General features: G+C 38.0%; 1 protein-coding gene across 10 annotated transcripts in view; it reads right to left on the bottom strand.

The window, feature by feature from the left end:
* Positions 1-20,425, bottom strand: part of ARHGAP32 (Rho GTPase activating protein 32) — a 278,046-nt gene that overhangs the window by 189,027 nt on the left and 68,594 nt on the right. For 4 of the 10 annotated variants that reach the window (XM_082476186.1, XM_082476185.1, XM_082476191.1 and 1 more), the window contains exon 1: positions 5-5,835. The exons of 4 other annotated variants lie outside the window; for them this stretch is intronic. In XM_082476186.1, coding sequence (XP_082332312.1) covers positions 5-222 — 218 coding nt within the window. In that variant the 5' untranslated portion in view covers positions 223-5,835. Of the gene's footprint in view, positions 1-4; positions 13,326-13,380; positions 13,487-20,425 lie in introns of those variants that run through there. 2 more of the 10 variants (XM_082476190.1, XM_082476181.1) reach the window with 2 other exon arrangements.

Raw genomic sequence — 20,425 nt, 5'->3', positions numbered from 1 at the left:
TTACCTGAAATGTTCTTCCCTTTCTCCCTCTTCAATGTCATTCACCTGGGTTATAACTTCTGAATCCAACAAAAAGACACTGTCATCTCCTGAAGTGCTACTCTCACTTTCTGTCTCCATCTTGTACTTCAAAAATTTAAACCTCAAGCCATGGACTAAAGAACAGCAGTGTTCAGGCTGTTCAGCTCTACTGATGTACACACAGGTGCGCAGCTGAGGCATCACTGATATGTGATCATGCTGGGCCGAAGTTTATTACGTGCTAGGTTAATTGCAGGTGAGGCAAAGACAGGAAATCCCATGAAGCACCCTCACTGTGTCAGACTGCTACACCTGTGATACCGGACCCCTCCCACTGCCTTAGGCTCTGTGACCTACATAACCAAATGCAGAACCCAAATGAAGGTGAGTTTTCACTATAATTCATTTAATAACTACTTCTCTCTTCTTAAACTTTCCAGCTAATAAGTTAAAAAATAGAAGCTTTCAAGATGCAGACTTCTCTTACTTATATCCTTTTTTCTCTCAGACTTTTTTTTTTAACTTGTAGTTGATTTACAATGTTGTGCTAGTTTCAGGTATACAGCACAGTGATTCAGTTATACGTGTGTATGTGTGTGTGTATAGTCTTTTTCAGATTCTTTTCTCTTATAGGTTATTACAAAATTATTGAGAATAGTTCCCGGTGCTACACAGTAGGTCCTTGTTATCTATTTTATATATAATAGTGTGTATATATTAATCCCAACCTCCTAATTTATCCCTCCCCCTGCTCTTTCCCCTTTGGTAACCATACATTTGTTTTCTATGTCTGTGGGTCTATTTCTCTTTTGTAAATAAGTTCATTTGTATCCTTTTTTTTTTTTAGATTCCACATATAAGGGACATCATATGATATTTGTCTCTGACTTACTTCACTCAGTATGACAATCTCTAGGTCCATCCATGTTGCTGCAAATGGCATTATTTTGTTCTTTTTTAATGGCTGAGCAATATTCCATTGTATATATGTGCCACATCTTTATCCATTCATCTGTCGATGGACATTTAGGTTGCTTCCATGTCTTGGCTATTGTAAATAGTGCTGCTCTGAACACTGGGGTGCATGTATCTTTTCAAATTATAGTTTTCTCCAGATATATGCCCAGAAGTGGGACTACAGGATCATATGGTAACTCTGTTTTTGATTTTTTAAGGAACCTCCATACTATTCTCCACAGTGACTGCACCAATTTACATTCCCACCAACAGTGCAGGAGGGTTCCTTTTTCTCCACCTCATCTCCAGCATTTATTATTTGTAGACTTTCTGATGATGGCCATTCTGACCAGAGTGAGGTGACAACTCATTGTAGTTTTGATTTGTATTTCTCTAATAATTAGTGATGTCGAGCATTTTTTTCATTTGCCTGTTGGCCATCTGTATGTCTTCTTCGGAGATGTCTAGGTCTTCTGCCCATTTTTTGATTGGGTTTTTTTTGTTGTTTGATATTGAGCTGTATGAGTTATTTGTATATTTTGGAAATTAATCCCTTGCCAGATGCATCATTTGCAAATATTTTCTCCCATTCTGTAGGTTGTCTTTTTGTTTTGTTTACGATTTCCTCAAAGGAGACAAGAATATACAATGGAGAAAATACAGTCTCTTCAATAAGTGGTGCTGGGAAAACTGGACAGCTACATGTAAAGAATGAAATTAGAACATTCTCTAACACCACATACAAAAATAAACTCAAAATGGATTAAAGACCTAAATGTAAGACCAGATACTATAAAACCCTTAGAGGAAAACATAGGCAGAACACTCTCTGGCATAAATCGCAGCAACATCTTTTTAGATCCGTCTCCTAGAGTAATCGAAATAAAAACAAAAATAAACAAATGGGACCTAATTAAACTTAAAAGCTCTATCTCAGACTTAAGAAAGGTCAACTAAAAACTAGAAAGGATAACACTGCATGAAAAGGTCTCCTGGGCCAAGCACAATGGGAGGCACAGTTATAGATCTCAGAGGTAGGGAGGATCACAATTTATAGAGAAGATAAGCATGGTCTAGGGACCTGCCCAACTTCGTGCCTTCTAGTATTACATCCGTCTTTCCTTCCCCGCAATAATAACTGCCATATACACCTTTGCTCAAGTATCCAAAGTGGGACACAGCAGCCAGGCTTGTCCATGGCTTTCTAAAGAAAAAAAAAAAGTAAATATCGTAAGTTAAAAGATGCTGACAATTACAGCAAATAAAAGCATGCAACATTTTCACACATAACTTAAGCTGCAGATGCCTAGAGCAGCAATAAAATGACTCGCTGGGAAATGAGTGAAAAGTATAGCATCTACAACACTGGCAACAACATAACTGTTACTTAAAAAACAAGCATGCTGGTACCAACCACTGACATGTCACCCATGCATGGGCGTCTGCCCTTTACTGAGCAGCCACTGACGAGCCTGGTTGTACATTAAATCTGACCAGATGAAATTTTAAAAGGCATCCACTGGGATACCCTTGAATTTTCATATTTGAAAATAAGCGAAGTTAACCCTCTAGCTGACTTTGTTTATACGATACTTCTTCCTTTCTACAAAACTACAATTTACATTATGTGTTACTGTTTTAATCTTGTTGCTTCAAAAATTATACAGTTTTAATCCACGGACTGTGTGGTCATTACATATATTCCTGCTAGAAACTGAAATTTGTTATCAGGTCTGGGAACAAATCTGGAAAACAAACGCTTCTTGAGAGCAGCTACACTGGAAAAACTCCTGAACAATTTATACAGAGATATCTTGCAAACTAGTCTAATGATTTTCACTCAAGACAATTCCAGAGAAATTTTGGCCTGAATAACTATAAAAAAAAATTAAAGGATTATTGAGATCTCTCTATGCCATAAATCCCCTATCATTTTCCAAAGATTCCAAAGAGATGGAATTAAATTTAATCCCTTCCTCATTCCATCCATTGAAATAAATTCCCAATGGATCAAAGATTTAAATGTAAAGAGAAAACCATAAAAGAAAATCATGGGAAAGCTTTTATCACCTCACAGCGAGGAAGTCCTTTCTAAGTATAATTTTAAGAAGCCCTGAAACCACAAAAGACTGATACATTTTACTACATACAAATTTTAAAATCTTCCCTAACCAAAAAAAAAGTTTTTAATTGTGAATAAAGTAAAATGTAATTAATTAAGAAAAAATATTTGGAACATATCACAATGGGTTAATTTCCTTAACATATTAAAAAAGTGCCTATAACTCTTTAAAACCCAACAACCCAAAAGATAACTAGGCAAAGGGCATAAAGAGAATAATAATAGAAAAATACGAAAGAATCTTAAAACATAAAAAAAAGTATTTAACTTCACTCATAATAAAAATGCAAAAAAACACAGTAAGATTTTTTTTTATCTATCAGGCAAAGATTTTTAAAAGTTTTAACAAGCTGTTTGGAAGAAGATGTGGGAAAATAAATATAGACTGTTGGTGGAAATATACATTGGTATAACCTCTATGCAGGGCAATCTGGCAAAAAAAATCCTGTGTTTTCATGAATTCTACTTACCTTTCCTTTCAATCATTTCTTTTGCTCTTTCACTCTCATGGTTGATTACCTCCCTTCCTCAAGCCCTTTCAAACAAGAAAAAGTGACCTGTAAGCAGTATCTGTACACAGCACACTGCGGGCAGCCTGACTAACGTCAGATCACTCCGGCAGTCTCTTCTAGTTCTGCTGCCACATCAGAACCCTACCTCCCTGTCCCGCGCCCCTGCTGCGGTGAGAGCCTCCTCCCCTCCCAAGCTGACTTACACACCAAGCAGACCTCCCAACACTTGTTCTCACAGTTTTGACTCTGCTATTAGAAGTTTTAAAAAAATGTTTTTAGCTTCAGAATCAACATGCGTTCTTTTTTCTGTTCCCTTCTTTGGTAGTTTATGAAAATCTAGAAAAAACAAAAGATAATGAATAGCAGGGAGGCAGGACAGGAACAAGGCAGAGTCAGTCCCAAGGGCACCAGAAGCTGAGCCAGGGACTGGCCCTTCCTGCAGACCACAGGGTGGCTTTAACCCTTTTTCCTGATTGGCTTAAAACCTGACCAGACTCCATTTCCACAACAAGCTTCTTAGAGCACAAGTCTCTGACCTAAACCCAGGGAGTCATCATCAGCAGTTTAGAACCAGCTGATTCTTCATCTTCCACTGACCAAGAGAGGTAAGGAAGGTGAGGGAAAGAGAAGTTCCTAATCCCTGCAGGAAGAGGAAAAGCATTCTTAGCAACAGTTGAAGAGTCCCAACGTAGAATGCATTTTTTTTTTCAAGAGAAAAACAATTTAAAGATATAAATCCACTAAAATTTAGAATGAATACGTAGTGTAAGAATGGTTAATGATGGATGGCATTTGAACATTTGAGGAAAATCTTCAGTCACTGGAAATATTTTAGAAGGATTCTTGCTTAATTTTTCTGATACAATTATTTGATACACATGTATACATTATACTCAGACACGCACTATTCATGTTGAGAATACATAATTTTCTGAAGAGTCCATTTGGTATATCTATGTGTAGAGTCATAGCTGTGAAGCATTCTGTGGACAACCTTGGTCTGCTTGGCTAGAAAATGGAACATTTGATGTTAGAGAAGATTTTGCTTCATTAGAAACTTGTATTCAAGGACAGCTCTCTGAACTGTTCAAAAGAACTAAATAAAATTTCCCCCCAAAATGGCTATCTGAATATGTCATCCCTATCACAAGAATATATTCATGAAAAAAAAGTTCCGTTTCATAAAAAGTTCCGTTTATAAAACCTGGGGGGAAAAAACAGTTTTCAATAGAAGTGGAAGTATTTTGAAGTCAAACAGACATGGGCTCAAATCTCAACTATACTGTTTATAAGATGGTATGGTTTGGGGCAAGTAACAAATTGCATCTCAGTCTGGTAATCTCTAAAAGAGGAATAACAACCTTGTAAGGTTAATGTATGGATTAGAAATGATGATGTAATTATCATATTTAGTGAGGTGGTTGCTTAGCCAGTGAGGATTTCCTGAGATCCTTAGCTTTGAACATGTCTCATAAAGCAAGTGTTTTGTTATTTATTGAGTCAGCCAGTGGAATGCTTAAGTTTAGTGCACCTTGCTTGTTCTGTGTGCCAGTGTCAAGGTGGATGCAGAGTTCTCTGCAGCCTCTGACTACTTTAATTTCACTTGCTAGAATATGTTAATGCTGCTACCATGGTGTTTGGGTTTTTTTTTTCCTTTGAGCAAGAGCACCTGGAGCTCTTGAGTATTGGAACAAGGTATTCCTGGGTTGGATTTTGTGAATTTTTGAAAAGGGAAACAGTGAAACAAAGTGGTTTATGAATTTGATACAGTCTTTACACTTATAGTATGGGCATTAAATTTGAATGATACATTAAGAATTGACTATTTGCCGATTTCTTCTGTTTTTGCTAGAACCAGACATTAATATTATAATCTGTGGTGCTTTTCACATGATATTTTCAAAAGATATAATGAATACAAAGTACGTTTTATGATGTCTCAAGCAGTACTTGCAAAATAATAAAGTTTCTTTTTAATTTTTTTTAATGCATTTATTTATTTATTTTTGGCTGAGCTGGGTCTTTGTTGCTGCGTGCAGGCTTTCTCTAGTTGTGGCGAGCAGGGGCTACTCTTCGTTGCGGTGGGCAGACTTCTCACTGCGGTGGCTTCTGTTTTGCAGAGCATGGGCTCTAGGCGCACAAGCTTCAGTAGTTGTGGCGAACGGGCTTAGCTGCTCCACGGCATATGGGATCCTCCTGGACCAGGGCTCGAACCCGTGTCCCCTGCATTGGCAGACGGATTCTCAACCACTGCGCCACCAGGGAAGCCCAATAAAGCTGTTTTTAAGTGTCAATTCAGAATCCTCAAATTATATCACTATACCTTTGTGGTAAGATAAGTATGTTTAGAAACTGGATTAACTTGCTGCTTACTGATATACAATTCATTAAGCTACTGTTTCACTATTACAAGTAGTATTCAAGTTAAATATACAAAGCAACTGAAAACAACAGTACTACTTTTGAGTCCATGGTTTCCATTTTAGAAATAATGTCGGATTTTTTTAATTTGATGAAGCTCAGATAATTCAAATTCCTTCCGTGCCACTTATTACCTATATGAACTTGGGCAATTTACTTAAGATCTCTGAAGTGCAATTTCCTCATCTGAACAAAATAAACATGCCCAATCATATTGCAATCAAAGTGATTAGATGAAACAGTATACATAAAGCACCTATGGAACACAACATTTGTAAATAAAAGATGCTAAAAAAATGGAAGGTATAATTAAAAGAAAGATGTTTCATGAATCTAGGTTTAGGATCTACAAAAAAAGTGTTAAACTCCTTCAGAAGAGAAATCAAAACTCTCATAAGGGCTCCTTTATAAATTACTAAAATATCACTATCTCACCTGAAGAAATATCACAAATACCCAGTTCAGTGTACAAAGTTTTCCAATTGTTACAAACCTGTTTTTTAAACAGTTGGTTTGTTTGAATCAGAAAGACCACACATGACATTTTAGTTAATAAGTTTTTAGTTAATAATTTAGTTAATAATCTTGAGATTTACGGGCTTCCTCTTCTCCTTTTTTTGTCACATATTTGTTGAAGAAATCAGGTCCTGTATACCTCTAGTATTCCAGGCCTTGTTGATTATATCTATCCCAACAGTGTTGTTCTACCGGTTCCTCTAGCTCTCTTATTTCCTTTACAGGCATTAATTCCTAAAAGCTACACTGAATGCTTTAGTTTCATGTTTTTTGCCTTACCTACCAGCCTTCTAAAATAAACATTAATCAAATGAACAGCAAAATGGTAAAATGATACAAAATGCAAAGACACAAGTAACCAAAGGGCCATAGATAATATATTCTTGCATGACTTAACCAGGCATAGTGGGGTAGCTATCCAAGGTACAGCACATTAAGAAGTTTCAAGTGTTGTTTAACTTCTAACCTAAAAGGGCTCTTGCATCCTCTACTATCATCTATGACATTTTTATGTCCTCCTACACAATCTGCTAAGGACAATGGCAATACCTGCACACACCTGAACAATCTATGACTAATACCAAGACTTTACCCAGTATGTCTGCCACTAATTAGTTTCTACATTTTAGGACAACACAAAAGCTGTGTGAACTATGAAATATTCTTAAAGGACAGAAACATTATAATCACTCCTCTCTGAGCAGGAAAAGGAACAATTGATATACTGGAATAAATTATCAATTACGTGAAAACAGGTGAAATGCAGGACTTATCTCACTCTAGTATATTAAACCTAGGTTCATCAACTCTTAAACATTTGATATTAAATGATTAGCAGGAATCAAGAGATCAAAGATATATCTATAACAGGCTGCATATCTGAGAAAACATGGATTCATGATATAATGTAACACAGAGGTGTAAACATTAATAAACCTTCACGAGCTTGGAAATCCAACCTGTTAGTATCAAGTAACACAGATTTGCCAAGGAGAACTAGACAAATCTCCTCCCCATTCCCTGCCCCCCAAGAAAACACTGTTAGCTATTTGGCCAGTCTATCAGAATCTCCAAGTCAAAGAACTACTAAAACAGTGAAAGATTCTACAAGTAGAAACTATATCCACAAACTGACAAGGCATTCTTAAGTGAACACATGGAAGAGGCGATTCGCCATGCACTGGCTTTTCTGCCAGCTGAACCACCAGCCAGTGAGTATCATCACCCGTTCTGTCATTTTCAAATATAAAATACAAAGTAGATACCAGCAAAACAAAAATACCACCTTAGACTATTACAGTGGTTTACTGTTTTGAAAGCACTCTGACATATTTCAAAGCAAATAACAAGTGACTAAAAGAAACTAAACCAAGTGAAGGGTGGGAATTTTACATCTGAAATAACAGATTTTAGAAAACTAAATTTATAAGAAAAAGCACTGAGAAGTGAATTCATTATAATCTTTCAATAACTATATAGTCTAACATTAAAGAGCTTAATAATAAAAACAGGTGTAACACAGGAAAATAAACAAACAGGAAAGTATGGTCACTTACAGCATTGTTTTCCAAGGAAAAAACTGAGGCTATTTCTCCAAGTGTGGCTTTAAAACAGAGGATTCTCAATCCTTTTTTCTGCCCCAAAACAGTTCAAGGATATGCACACACTCATTAGGAACAATGACTCATAAACTATTTAGAGATTTATTTTGATGAACAACCATTTGAAAAGCAAATTATCTGTGAGAGGGTCAAGCTTGTTGAGCATTCAAACCTTAAGGTGAAAATTATTTTAATGAGAATTTAATTTAGTTGAAATCAGCGATACACACACAAAAATTGGTTTTAAAGAAGGATCGGGAGGGAGGAAGAGCTGGATGAAGTGAAGTCTCTGATCAGCTAAGGCAATATGAGGGCAAAAAGGAGGAAGGCAAAAAGTAAACTCTGTCTTAATTCCTTAAAAATTAACGGATGAAATAGATGTAAATCATTAACCAGAATATCTGGGGCTATCAGTAAGGGTATCAATACCCTTCCTCAAAACATTCTGCAAATGACACCAAAGTGACAGAATGCTCAACTGCATGGACACAGGCTGTGAATCAATATGCGGGTAATTCTTATGCTGTTATTGATATTTTTCTTAGGCAATCTTCTCTGAAATTAGGAACATTCGCCTGAATGAGTATCTGGTGCAAATCTCTATGACATGATAGTAAAGAAGAATTTGGCCAGTGGCTACTTAAGGCTGAAGAGGATGAAGGGCCAGAGAAACATCTGTGTCAGAGAACACAGAGAACTGGAAACAACTATTAGAACTTATAGAAGTTTCAGAGATTCCAGTACTTTCAAAGCTAGAAGAAATCTTTAAGACCATCTACTCTGAAGTCAGTAAACTTAACTCCAGAAATGCATGTTTCCTTTTTCTACCTTTCAACTATATGGTAAATTTTCACATAGTATCTCATATTAATTCTGATGAGATGGTGTGATCAAAACACTGTCTCTGAATTACATATGAGGAAACTGAGGCTTGCCCAAAGTCACACAATTTATAAGTGGTATTAACCTGTCAGGTTATTTGAGAAGGAAGAGGTAAAACATCTCCTCCACCAAGAAATTTTCAAATTATTTCCCAGTCCAAAGTATTCTCCTTTCTGCTTTCCCATAATACTTTCAAAAACACTTTCAAGGGCTTCCCTGGTGGTGCAGTGGTTGAGAGTCTGCCTGCCAATGCAGGGGACACGGGTTCGAGCCCTGGTCTGGGAGGATCCCGCGTGCCGCGGAGCAACTAGGCCCGTGAGCCACAACTACTGAGCCTGCGCGTCTGCAGCCTGTGCTCCGCAACAAGAGAGGCCGCGATAGTGAGAGGCCCACGCACCGCGATGAAGAGTGGCCCCCACTCGCCGCAACAAGAGAAAGCCCTCGCACAGAAACGAAGACCCAACACAGCCATAAATAAATAAATAAATAAATACATAAAAATTAAAAAAAAAAAAAAAAACACTTTCAAAATACTTTTAAAAATACAAGAGAGGGCTTCCCTGGTGGCGCAGTGGTGGAGAATCTGCCTGCTAATGCAGGCGACACGGATTCAAGCCCTGGTCTGGGAGGATCCCGCATGCCGCGGGGCGGCTGGGCCCGTGAGCCACAATTACTGAGCCTGCGCGTCTGGAGCCTGTGCTCCGCAACAAGAGAGGCCGCGATAGTGAGAGGCCCGCGCACCGCGATGAGGAGTGGCCCCCGATTGCCACGGCTGGGGAAAGCCCTCGCACAGAAGCGAAGACCCAACACAGCCAAAAATAAATTAATTAATTAATTAATTAAAAAAAAAAAAAACAAGAGAAACAGGCATAAAGAGGTAAAGTGATTTGCCCAAGGGACACCAGGGTGGAGCGAGCCTGAGATTATGCACTTAACCACGAAGTCATGCCCCCAAAATGGTCACCAAGTATGATCTGTTCTGCTACAACACATTTCTGTAACACGAATTAGTTCATATGAGGTTGGTAAGTAGGGGAATGTGTCAACATAACTCAGATTATATGTGACAATTTTTCCCACACCTTATGTTTTCAGCCGGGTACGTCCAGTTTAACACAAAGTTCTCTACACGGGTGAATGTGGAGGCGAAACACAGGGACCCGTGGACTGCACGTGACGCCCACTCGCACCACTTTGTTGCTGGTTCAATTCGGTCCCATCCTACGTCTTGGCCTTTTCGCATGGTGCTTCCTCCTTTTGGTGTACTTGGCCTTTGTCTCTGTTATCAGCAGTCTCAACCCTTCATTCCACCACTTTCTGTCAAGCAACCATCACCCTATTTAAAAGGTAAAATCCTAGGACTTCCCTGGTGGTCCACTGGTTAGGATTCCGCGCTTCCACTGCAGGGGGCGTGGGTTCGATCCCTGGTTGGGGAACTAAGATCCCACGTGCCTCGTGGCACAGCTCAAAAAAATTTTTTAATTAATTAATTAATTAATCAAAAGGTAAAATCCTAACTTAACTGTAATATTTCTTTACTTATTCAAAATTTGACATATCTTCTTAACTGTGCTATTATTAGGATCGTTATTGCTTTTATTAGTGCTCTGGATACAAAGCTGTATAGATTTTGAGTGATTTGTGCAACCGTATTTTTACACATTATTGCAAAAACAACTGTATAAAAAATAATGTTTTAAAAACGGTATCAATATTTACTATATTTACTACATACTCCGTTATGGCCCATTAGAGTTTTACTACAAAATAAAACTGCTACCGTCACAACTACTGGACACCTAACACAACAGAACAGTTGTTCATTCCCTACCCATCTCAGTGCCTTCCATATAAACCAAATGCAGGCGCTCCTCAGGAGGTACGTAAGAGAACTACACAAACATGTACCACTAGACATCAGAATTACATGAGTAGCTTAAAAAAAGACAGGTTTCCTCCACACACACACAGACCTACTGTATTTCCAGAGACCAAATTCTAGAATTTGCATTTGAAGTTCTTCAGTTGATTCTATTTATCCGACAGCCCAGCTGTATAATGATCAGGTATTCACATCAGAGAGCAATAAGAACAAAAATTAAGCCTCCCAAATGATATGCTTTCACTTTCTGAAATGGTCAATAATCCAAGTGAAAGAAACAGCATTCCTAAATGAAGAGTATTAGAACCGTAAAAATACCACTCTTTAATCCTGTAACTCAGAATTTATCAATTCAAATATGAAGGGTTGTTCATGAGATGTATGTGGTTACTGAGAGGCTGGAAATGAGTGAAACAGTAACATAACTATCAACTATACCCTCTAACCAGTTGCCTGATATACAAATAAGTCCCTCATTGAGGGAAATGGAAGGAAACACATGGTATTTGTAACATATGACAGGTAGGAAGTTGTCATTTCTTGGCTCAGAGCTCTGACAACCTTTGGACTTTTTTATTTTGGAGTTATTCTATCTACTGAGGCAAATTATTCTCGTTAAGGCTATACCAGTACTACTATACTAACCATTACTAACCATACTGCTTAATTTGCCTCAACATAATGTACACTATTTCTCCATTAATATTTCTTATTTAAATGTTCGTATGAATCCACCACAGTTGGTAGACTCTTACAGCTACTACAGTACATAAGGTAGTACAACTGTAAACATTCTAGATGGCAATTAGAGCAAAGTATGCTTATACACAATGTTCTAGGAAACTTCATAACATGTTATGTACTTAAGTAATTGTAGTTGAATATTTGTAATCCAGGATACTTACAAGAAGGCAAAAAGTTTTAGTTTGGGGGCGAAAAAATTGCTCATTTTACATATAAACAAACCTTATTTGGACCACCAAACATGACTGATTTGGATCTCAAATTATATTTTTATCTGGCCTTTACCTAGTTGTCCCCAAAATATATATGATATCTGAATTTTATTCTCCAAACCACATCAAAGGTTTATATTTCATAACTGTACATTTCAAATAAAATATAGTATAAAGAATCAATGAGTGAGACTTCCCTGGTGGTACAGTGGATAAGAATCCGCCTGCCAATGCAGGGGACATGGGTTCTATCCTTGGTCCGGGAAGATCCCACATGCCACGGAGCAACTAAGCCCTTGTGCCACAACTACTGAGCCTGCACTCTAGAGCCCGCGAGCCACAATTACTGAGCCCGCATGCCACAACTACTGAAGCCCATACGCAGAGAGCCTGTGCTCCGCAACAAGAGAAGCCCCCACAAGGAAATGCCTGCGCACCACAACGAAGACCCAACGCAGCCAAAAATAAAAATTAAAAACTTTTTTTTTTAATTAAAATCTTTAAAAAAAAAAAAGAATCTATGAGTTTTCATTTGTCTAAGCCTCAAATGTTCTGACTCACTTTGGAAGTGCTGCTATTTGAAATTTAAATGATGTAAGTTGAGATACAGGGTAATCAAGAGATGTCCCCAAGGCAGGACCACACTGCGAAGCTCAATGAAACTCCCATTTCATTGAAAATGGACAAAATCACTGCTTGAGGTAAACCAGAAAAATACCCAAGGAGGTATTGGGTATTACTGACACAAAGGATGTGGTTTAAACCTATAGCAGCTAAATTTTAATCTTCCATTTGTCAGAACTACTTGCCAAAGGCAAATGACAGAATGTTAATAATGTACTGAAATTTCCTGCAATTGGCAGCAGGTAACAGTAATGGAGAAAAGTGATGGATGTGAGAGCCTGAGACATCACCCCAGCACCCTGTAACCCACATTAAGTAACGTACTGTGAGACATGCCAAAAATAGTGTGCCCTATTTCAGCTGCATTAGGTGAATTCTGCATTACGCAAATATAAATATTAAACCAAAACTCCTAAAAATGTGACAGGTTCCCTTATCTTGAATTAAATTTTTATGTTAAAGATAACATTTTAATAGTGCAACATTTTCATAACCCTACATAAGCCATTTAAAAACAGATTTACTTCAAATAGACACAGTGCTTTGCATAGCCAAAATGACAAATCTTACATGAAGATGCTACAGGAATGATAAATTAGGCATTAAATGAGGGCAGGAAAAGATAGGGAAGGAGACTACACACTCTAGTTTTATAGGAGGAAGGTAGGTATGTTTTAAATATTTTTTTAAAAATAAAAATTATAAAAATCTTGAAGGGAAGAACAATACCTCATATTTATCTTATCTTGTCCATGCTTGTTGCTCAAGAAGCAATTTTTAAAAGAGAACTGCAGTAGTACTCCCCCCAAAATCCCATAACCCCACTCTAGCCATGAGGAAAAAGTCAGACAAACTCAAAGTGAGGACAGTCTACAAAATAACCTACCAGGACTAATCAAAACTGTCACGGTCATCAAAACTGCAGAAAGTCTGAGAACTGTCAAAACCAAGAAGAGCCCAAGAAGAAATGATGACTAAAGGTATCTGGTATCCTGCAACAGAAAAAGAACATTAGGTAGAAACCAAGATTCAAATAAAATATGAACCTTAGATAATAATTATGTGTCAATATTGGTTCATTATATGTGACAAATGTGCTATACTAATGTAAGATGTTAACAAAAGGGGAAATCGGAATGGGATAAATGGGAACTCTATAATACCTGCAACTTTTTGGTAAATCTAAAACTACTCCAAAAAAATATTTTTCTAGAGAACTCTATTATAAGGGATAGAAAATGCAACTGAAACTGGATTAAACATAAAAGAAATTTGTTGGATCATATGACTGAAAATACCTAAAGGTTGCTCTCACTTTAGGTACAGAGACATTCAGAGGATTCAAATGGCTTCAGGAAGGTGTCTCCCCAGATGTTGGCTACAGTCTTCGGTTTCATGTACAGACAGTTCTGCTACAATACTTGCTTTGAAAAGGCAAATTTGTTCCAAAGTTATTGTTATATTAGGGACCAATTTATACACAGCATGAATTTTGCATCTGCTTATACATGATTTCATCTGCCAGAAGCACTAGGTTAGGAGTCAGCAAACTTTTTCTGTAAAGGGCCAGATAATAAATATTTTAGGTTTTGTGAACCGTATGGTCTCTGTCACAACTACTCAACTCCACCTTTGTAGAAGAAAAGCAGCCGTAGACAAGAGTAAATGAATGGGCACGGATGTCTTCCAATACAATTTATTTACTGAAACAACCAGGCACTAAGCGAATGCAGAAAGCTGCACCCCGCTGAACCAAACCGCTTAGGAACACAGAGACCGCGCACAACTCCCTAGGACAAGGAGCCGCGCCCAGCCACATGTGCTGTTACCACTTCCATCTGATTTCTGACCAGCCTCCTCAGCCCTAACCACAGGGGGGCCACACTCCCACACCACCTCCTTCTCCGGTAGCACCACAGAGTCCATTTAATTGGGCCATCTTAAGATTTCCTACCCACTTCTGAACAGATCACTTTGTCGGAAAGACACTGTTGACTGGCCTGGGCTTGAGTCACGGACTTTATCATTGCAACAGGAAGGTGGAGGCCTGCTTGGTCCCTAAGGAACCAAGACTGGGGCAAGAAAGGACTCCCAAACCAAAATCAAGGGCTATTGCAAAAAGGGAGTGAGAAAGTCAGTGCGTGAGCAAGTGAGAGAAAGAGAGAGACACAGAGAGAGAGGGAGAGTGAGAGAGGGAGGGACGGAAGGAGGGAGGGGGGAGAGAGAGAGAAAGGGCGGGTGGGAGGGAGGGAGGGAGAGAAAGGGAGAGAGGGAGAAAGGGGGGGAGAGAGAGAGAGAGGGAGGGAAGGAGGGAGACAGAGAGAGGGAGGGAGGGAGAGAGAGAGAGGGAGGGAGGGAGAGGGAGGGAGGGAGGAGAAAACAAGTATCCAGTACAACCTCTATGTACAAGAGCTAGAGTGGCAGAGTTTCACATGTGATTAATTTATGCAAACTCAACAATACCTATTCAGCACTGGGTTTGATTCCAAGTAATTTAAAGACAAGCATTTTTTTTTAAGACATGCATTTTTAATATAACAGAGCTTCTTAAAAAATCTGACAATATATTTCACTTGGTGCTCAATTAAAAGAAAAATAGCAAATCTGTTTCACTGCTGGGAAAAAACTATAATGAATTTAGTGACGACAATATGTTTTTATTCTGTTCTTTACAGCAAATTTAAAGGGTTTTCAAGGATACTTTTAACTAGGCATTCACATCACCTTGCCCACTGACTTCAGAACTAACCCATGGATAAAGTGCAGCCCATGGATACTGAAGCAAGCAATCAGAGTTTCCAAAAAATATATTCTTAAAGCTTACAAGGACAATGGAAACTTGCTTAAGTCCAATGAGTTCCTCTCATCAACACTATATACTGACTTTATTTTTTTTATTTTTATTATAGTTGATTTATAATATTGTGTTAGATTTAGGTGTAGAGCAAAGTGAATCAGTTATACATAGATATATATATATATATATATATATATATATATCCACTTTTTTTTAGATTCTTTTCCCATATAGGCCATTACAGAGTATTGAGTAGAGTTCCCTGTGCTATACAGCAGATTCTTATTAGTTAACTATTTTATATATAGTAGTGTGTATATGTCAATCCCACTCTCCCAATTTATCCCTCCCCCCCTTATCCCTTGGTAACCATAAGTTTGTTTTCTACATCTGTAACTCTACTTCTGTTTTGTAAATAAGTTCATTTGTACCATTTTTCTTCAATTCCACGTATGAGATATATTTGTCTTTCTGTGTCTAGCTTACTTCACTCAGTATGACTATCCCTAGGTCCATCCATGTTGCTGCAAATGGCATTATTTCATTCTATTTTATGGCTGAGTAATATTCCATTGTATATATGTACACATCTTCTTTATCCATTCCTCTGTTGACAGACATTTAGGTTGCGTCCATGTCCTGGCTATTGTAAATAGTGCTACGATGAACACTGGGGTGCACGTATCTTTTTGAATTATGGTTTCTCCAGGTAACACTATATACTGATTTTAAAAATCAATATGAAAGGCTTTTTAAAAATTAGTCATCCCTGGGCTTCCCTGGGGGCACAGTGGTTAAGAATCTCCCTGCCAATGCAGGGGACACAGGTTTGAGCCCTGGTCCGGGAAGATCCCACATGCTGTGGAGCAATTAAGCCTGTGAGCCACAACTACTGAGCCTGCACTCTAGAGCCCGTGAGCCACAACTACTGAGCCCGCGTACGCGCCTAGAGCCTGTGCTCCGCAACAAGAGAAGCCACCGCAATGAGAAAGAGCCCGCGCACCACAACGAAGAGTAGCCCCCGCTCGCTGCAACTAGAGAAAGCCCGCGCACAGTAACGAAGACCCAACGCAGCCATAAATAAATAAATAAATAAATAAATAAATAAATAAATAAATAAATAAATAAAATTTAGCCATCCTTCTGTATCCTTGAGGGATCAGTTCCAGGACCCCCCAGGGATGCCAAATTCCAAGGATGCTCAAGTCCCTTATATAAAATGGAGTATTTGCATATAACATATATAACCCATTTACTTTAAATCATCTGTAGATTACTTATAATACCTAATACAAGTGCTATGTAAATAGTTGTAAATACAATGTGAATGCTATGTAAATAGTTGCAACAAATCCAAGTTTTGCTTTTTGGAACTTTCTGTAACTTTTTTTCTTGAATATTTTTGATCTGCAGTTGGTTGAATCCGCCAATGCCGAGCCTACAGGTACAAAGGGATGACTACTTCCCTTTATCAGCTCCACTCAAATCGTATCTGAAAATAACTTCCCTGAACTCACCAATTTTTTCACATCGCCATGACTATGTTTGTACTGCTTAGCCCCTTTCCTTTGAAGAGGCTTTCACTCATTCACTTGGTAAACAATGACTCATCCTTCAAGCAACACTTTCCTCTTGAAGTCCTTCTTGCCACTGATTATCACTGTTTTATACTGGTTAATGATAACATTTCCAGTGTTGGCTCAGTAATCATGATGCTGGCTTTTGGAAACAGACACATACACATACACACACACACACACGTGCACGCACACACACATACACACACACACATTTAATCATTTTGGAGCAAACAGCCATCTATTCCTTTTATCCTTTAACAAATAGTTTTTCAAAATCTACATAAGTGATGAAATCAGACTTTTGATTTGATTTATTCATATGGTGATTTACAAAAGGAACTATCTTTGCATTCCTGGGGTTAGTAAATAATCATATCTGACCATGGTGTATTACTCCTTAATGAGCTTTGATTCTGCTAATATTTATAAGATTTTTACAGTTATTCATTTGTGAGACTGATCAAGTTTCCAATGTACAATCTTTGCCAAGTTTCGCTAGCATCTTTTAAAATTTTTGAAACTGTTCCTTCTTTTTCTGTTCTCTCCACCAGTTTAAACGGCACTGGTATTATCCAGTTCATAAAGCTGTGGTAGATTTCCTCTCCAGTATCACCCAAGTCTGGTAGATTAGGATGAGAAAAAGGAGGGTTTCTCTTTAACAAGTTTTTCTCTTTCTTCTATGGTAATCGCTCCACTTCCATTTTCTCTATATTCTAGGGTAAGCTTGGTTGTTACAACAACTTTCCTAGAAAAATCATCCAATTCATTCAGTTTCTCATATTTGTTTCATCAGAGTTGAGCAAATCCAATGATTCTTTAAACTCCTTCTGTACCTATGTTCATTTCCAAATGAAACTTAACAGATTAGTTATTTCATTGTTTTCTAAAACAAAAGTTATTCAATTTCTCTAAATAGATCTATCACCTTACTGAAAATGTTATGTAACTTTCCAGTGCCTCGGTTTATCAATAAAAGTTCCTGTTTCATAAGGTTATTGTGAGAACTAAATGAGCTCATATATGCAAATTGCCTAGAACACACCCTAGCACTCAATGCATTGTTATGTATTCATTTCTGCTTTGATCTTTGAATTCATTTTCAACTGCTGCTGGAACAAATCACCCCAAACTTAGTGGCTTAACACAACATAAATGTACTATCTTAAAGTTCAGGAGATCAGAAGTCCAAAATCAGTCTCGCTGGGCTAAAGTCCAAGTGTCAGCAGGGCTGGTCCCCTGGGGAGAGAGGAGAATCTGTTTCTCGCCTTTTACAGCTTCTAGAGGCCACTTGTACTCCTTGGCTCACGGCCCCTTCCACACATCACTCCAACCTTTTGCTCCCGTCATCACCTCTGCTACTCACAATGATTCTCCTGATTCTCACTTTTAAGGACCCCTTGGGCTACCCAGATATCCAAGATAATCTCCCCATGCAAAAGTTCTTAATTTAATCACATCTCAAAGTCCCTTTTGCCGATGTGTGGTAATCTGGTATGAGTCCCAAAGACTTGTCCATGTCCCAACGCCTAGAAAAAGGATTTTTGCAGATATGATTAAGGATCTTGAGATAATTAAATAACCCTGGATTACCTAGGTGGTCCCTAAACGCCATCACAAGTATCCTTATAAGAAAGAGGCAATGGGAGATTAGACACACAGAAGAGGGAAAAGTGATGTGAAGAGAGCGGCAGAGATTGGAGTGAAGCACACAAGCACAGTAATACTAGCAGCCACCAGAAGCAAGAAAAAGTGAGGAACCAATTCTCCCCTGTAGCCTCTGGAGGAAGCATGGCCCTGCCAACACCTTGATTTCAGCCTTCTGGCCTCCGAGACTGAGAGAACAGCTTTACATTGTTTTAGCTACCAGGTTGGTGGTAATTCGTTGGAGCAGCCATGGTAAACTAATACACCATGTAAAACAACACATTCACAGTTCTGGGGTTTGGACAGGGCCATATTTAAGAGGCCATTATTCATGCCCACCGGTCTTTATTCATTTCTTCCTTTGCTCTCTTTGGATTTATTTTATGATGTTTTCTCTCTCCTTGAGTTAGATGGATAATTCATTAATTCTTTCTTGCTTATTATATGCATATTTAAGACAAATAATCTTCCTACACAAGCATACCTTGGATATATTATGGGTCTGTTCCAGACCACCACAATAAAGCAAATATCTTAATAATTAAGTCACATGAATTTTTTGGTTTCCTGGTGCATATACAAGTTTTGTTTACACTATACTGCAGTCTATTAAATGTACAATAGCATTATGTTTAAAAAAGCAATGCACATACCTTAATTTAAAAATACCTTATTGCTAAATAATGCTAACCATCATCTGACAAACACAGGGTTGCCACAAACCTTCAATTTGTAAAAATGCAGTATCTGCAAAGCACAATAAAGTGAAGTGCAATAAAATGAGAATATGGTTTTAGCTAGATCCCATAGGTTCTAATATATTTTGTCTAATATATTTTGTCATTTTCTACATTTTAAAATTTCCTCTTTGATCCAAAAATTATTTACAGAGTTTTAATTTCCAGGTGATGGTGGCATGTAGACTCTTTATTAGGAAGTACCAGAGGGATCAACATCTGTGGTGAGAGGGAGAAGCAACACTCAGCAAAGAGAGAAGCCGGCCTGCACTGCAGACCTAGTGACAGTCAACGCCAATCCCACGGGCAGCACTGACGTGGCCCCCAAAACTGAGGAGGGGCAAGAGGGCCCTTTATATCCTATACCAACAAGTCTTCGGGCCACACTGGGAAGGGGTGCTAAATTCACAAACACACACCAGCTAGGTTTCAAATTCAGATTATGCTCTTGGAGAACTTGATAGCTGAATTTTCAAAATTCTTTTCACCTTTTAGTTGGGGCATTAGTTCAAATAGAAATAGCTTTATTTTGAAAGCTGCACTTTTATCCTACCAGAAAATGCAAATTTCAGTTACGTGTACATAAGGAATACATATACAAAAACTGTTTTCTCGTACTTTCTCCACGATGTTTCGGTAGTTATAATTATCAAATATAAAAATGGTTAAAGATTTACAAACAAAGCATATCTTTTCCTTCTGCTCCTATTGTTTTATTGAGTTCAGGCTGAGGAACCTTTCCTGTAACTTTTCTATTATTCCTCTCCTCCAAATGATACCCAAGAAAGCTTAAACCTGTTTTTCAGCTAAATGTTTCTAAGGCCTGTTATGCAAACCATGCTTAACTTAGGAAGCACAAAAGAGCAGAGAATTACAATCTCACACCAGTTCTTAGGCAGTCTCTCAGACTAGCTGGCCAAAATCTCTATTCTTCTGGACCAGAAATATAATTTCTCCAGTAATTTTCAAACTTTTCTAATATTTTGATAATTTCAAAAACATTAACATTATTTGTAAAGATAATTACTAAGACTTGCCTCAAACTTTCTCGGGTCAGACCACAACTTTATTTTTCTGCCATACGATTATTAATATTCTTTCTCCCAGACTGAAAATGGAAGATAGAGACGTGCTCCTACTTGCAAATAAAAAGTACCTAAAATCCAGAGATTA

This window comes from Balaenoptera physalus, assembly GCF_965194825.1.
Source record: "Balaenoptera physalus genome assembly, chromosome: 10".
In the NCBI taxonomy this organism is placed as follows: domain Eukaryota; kingdom Metazoa; phylum Chordata; class Mammalia; order Artiodactyla; family Balaenopteridae; genus Balaenoptera; species Balaenoptera physalus.
The sequence above is the reverse complement of the archived record's forward strand: the minus strand, read 5'-3'. Positions and strand labels throughout refer to the sequence as shown.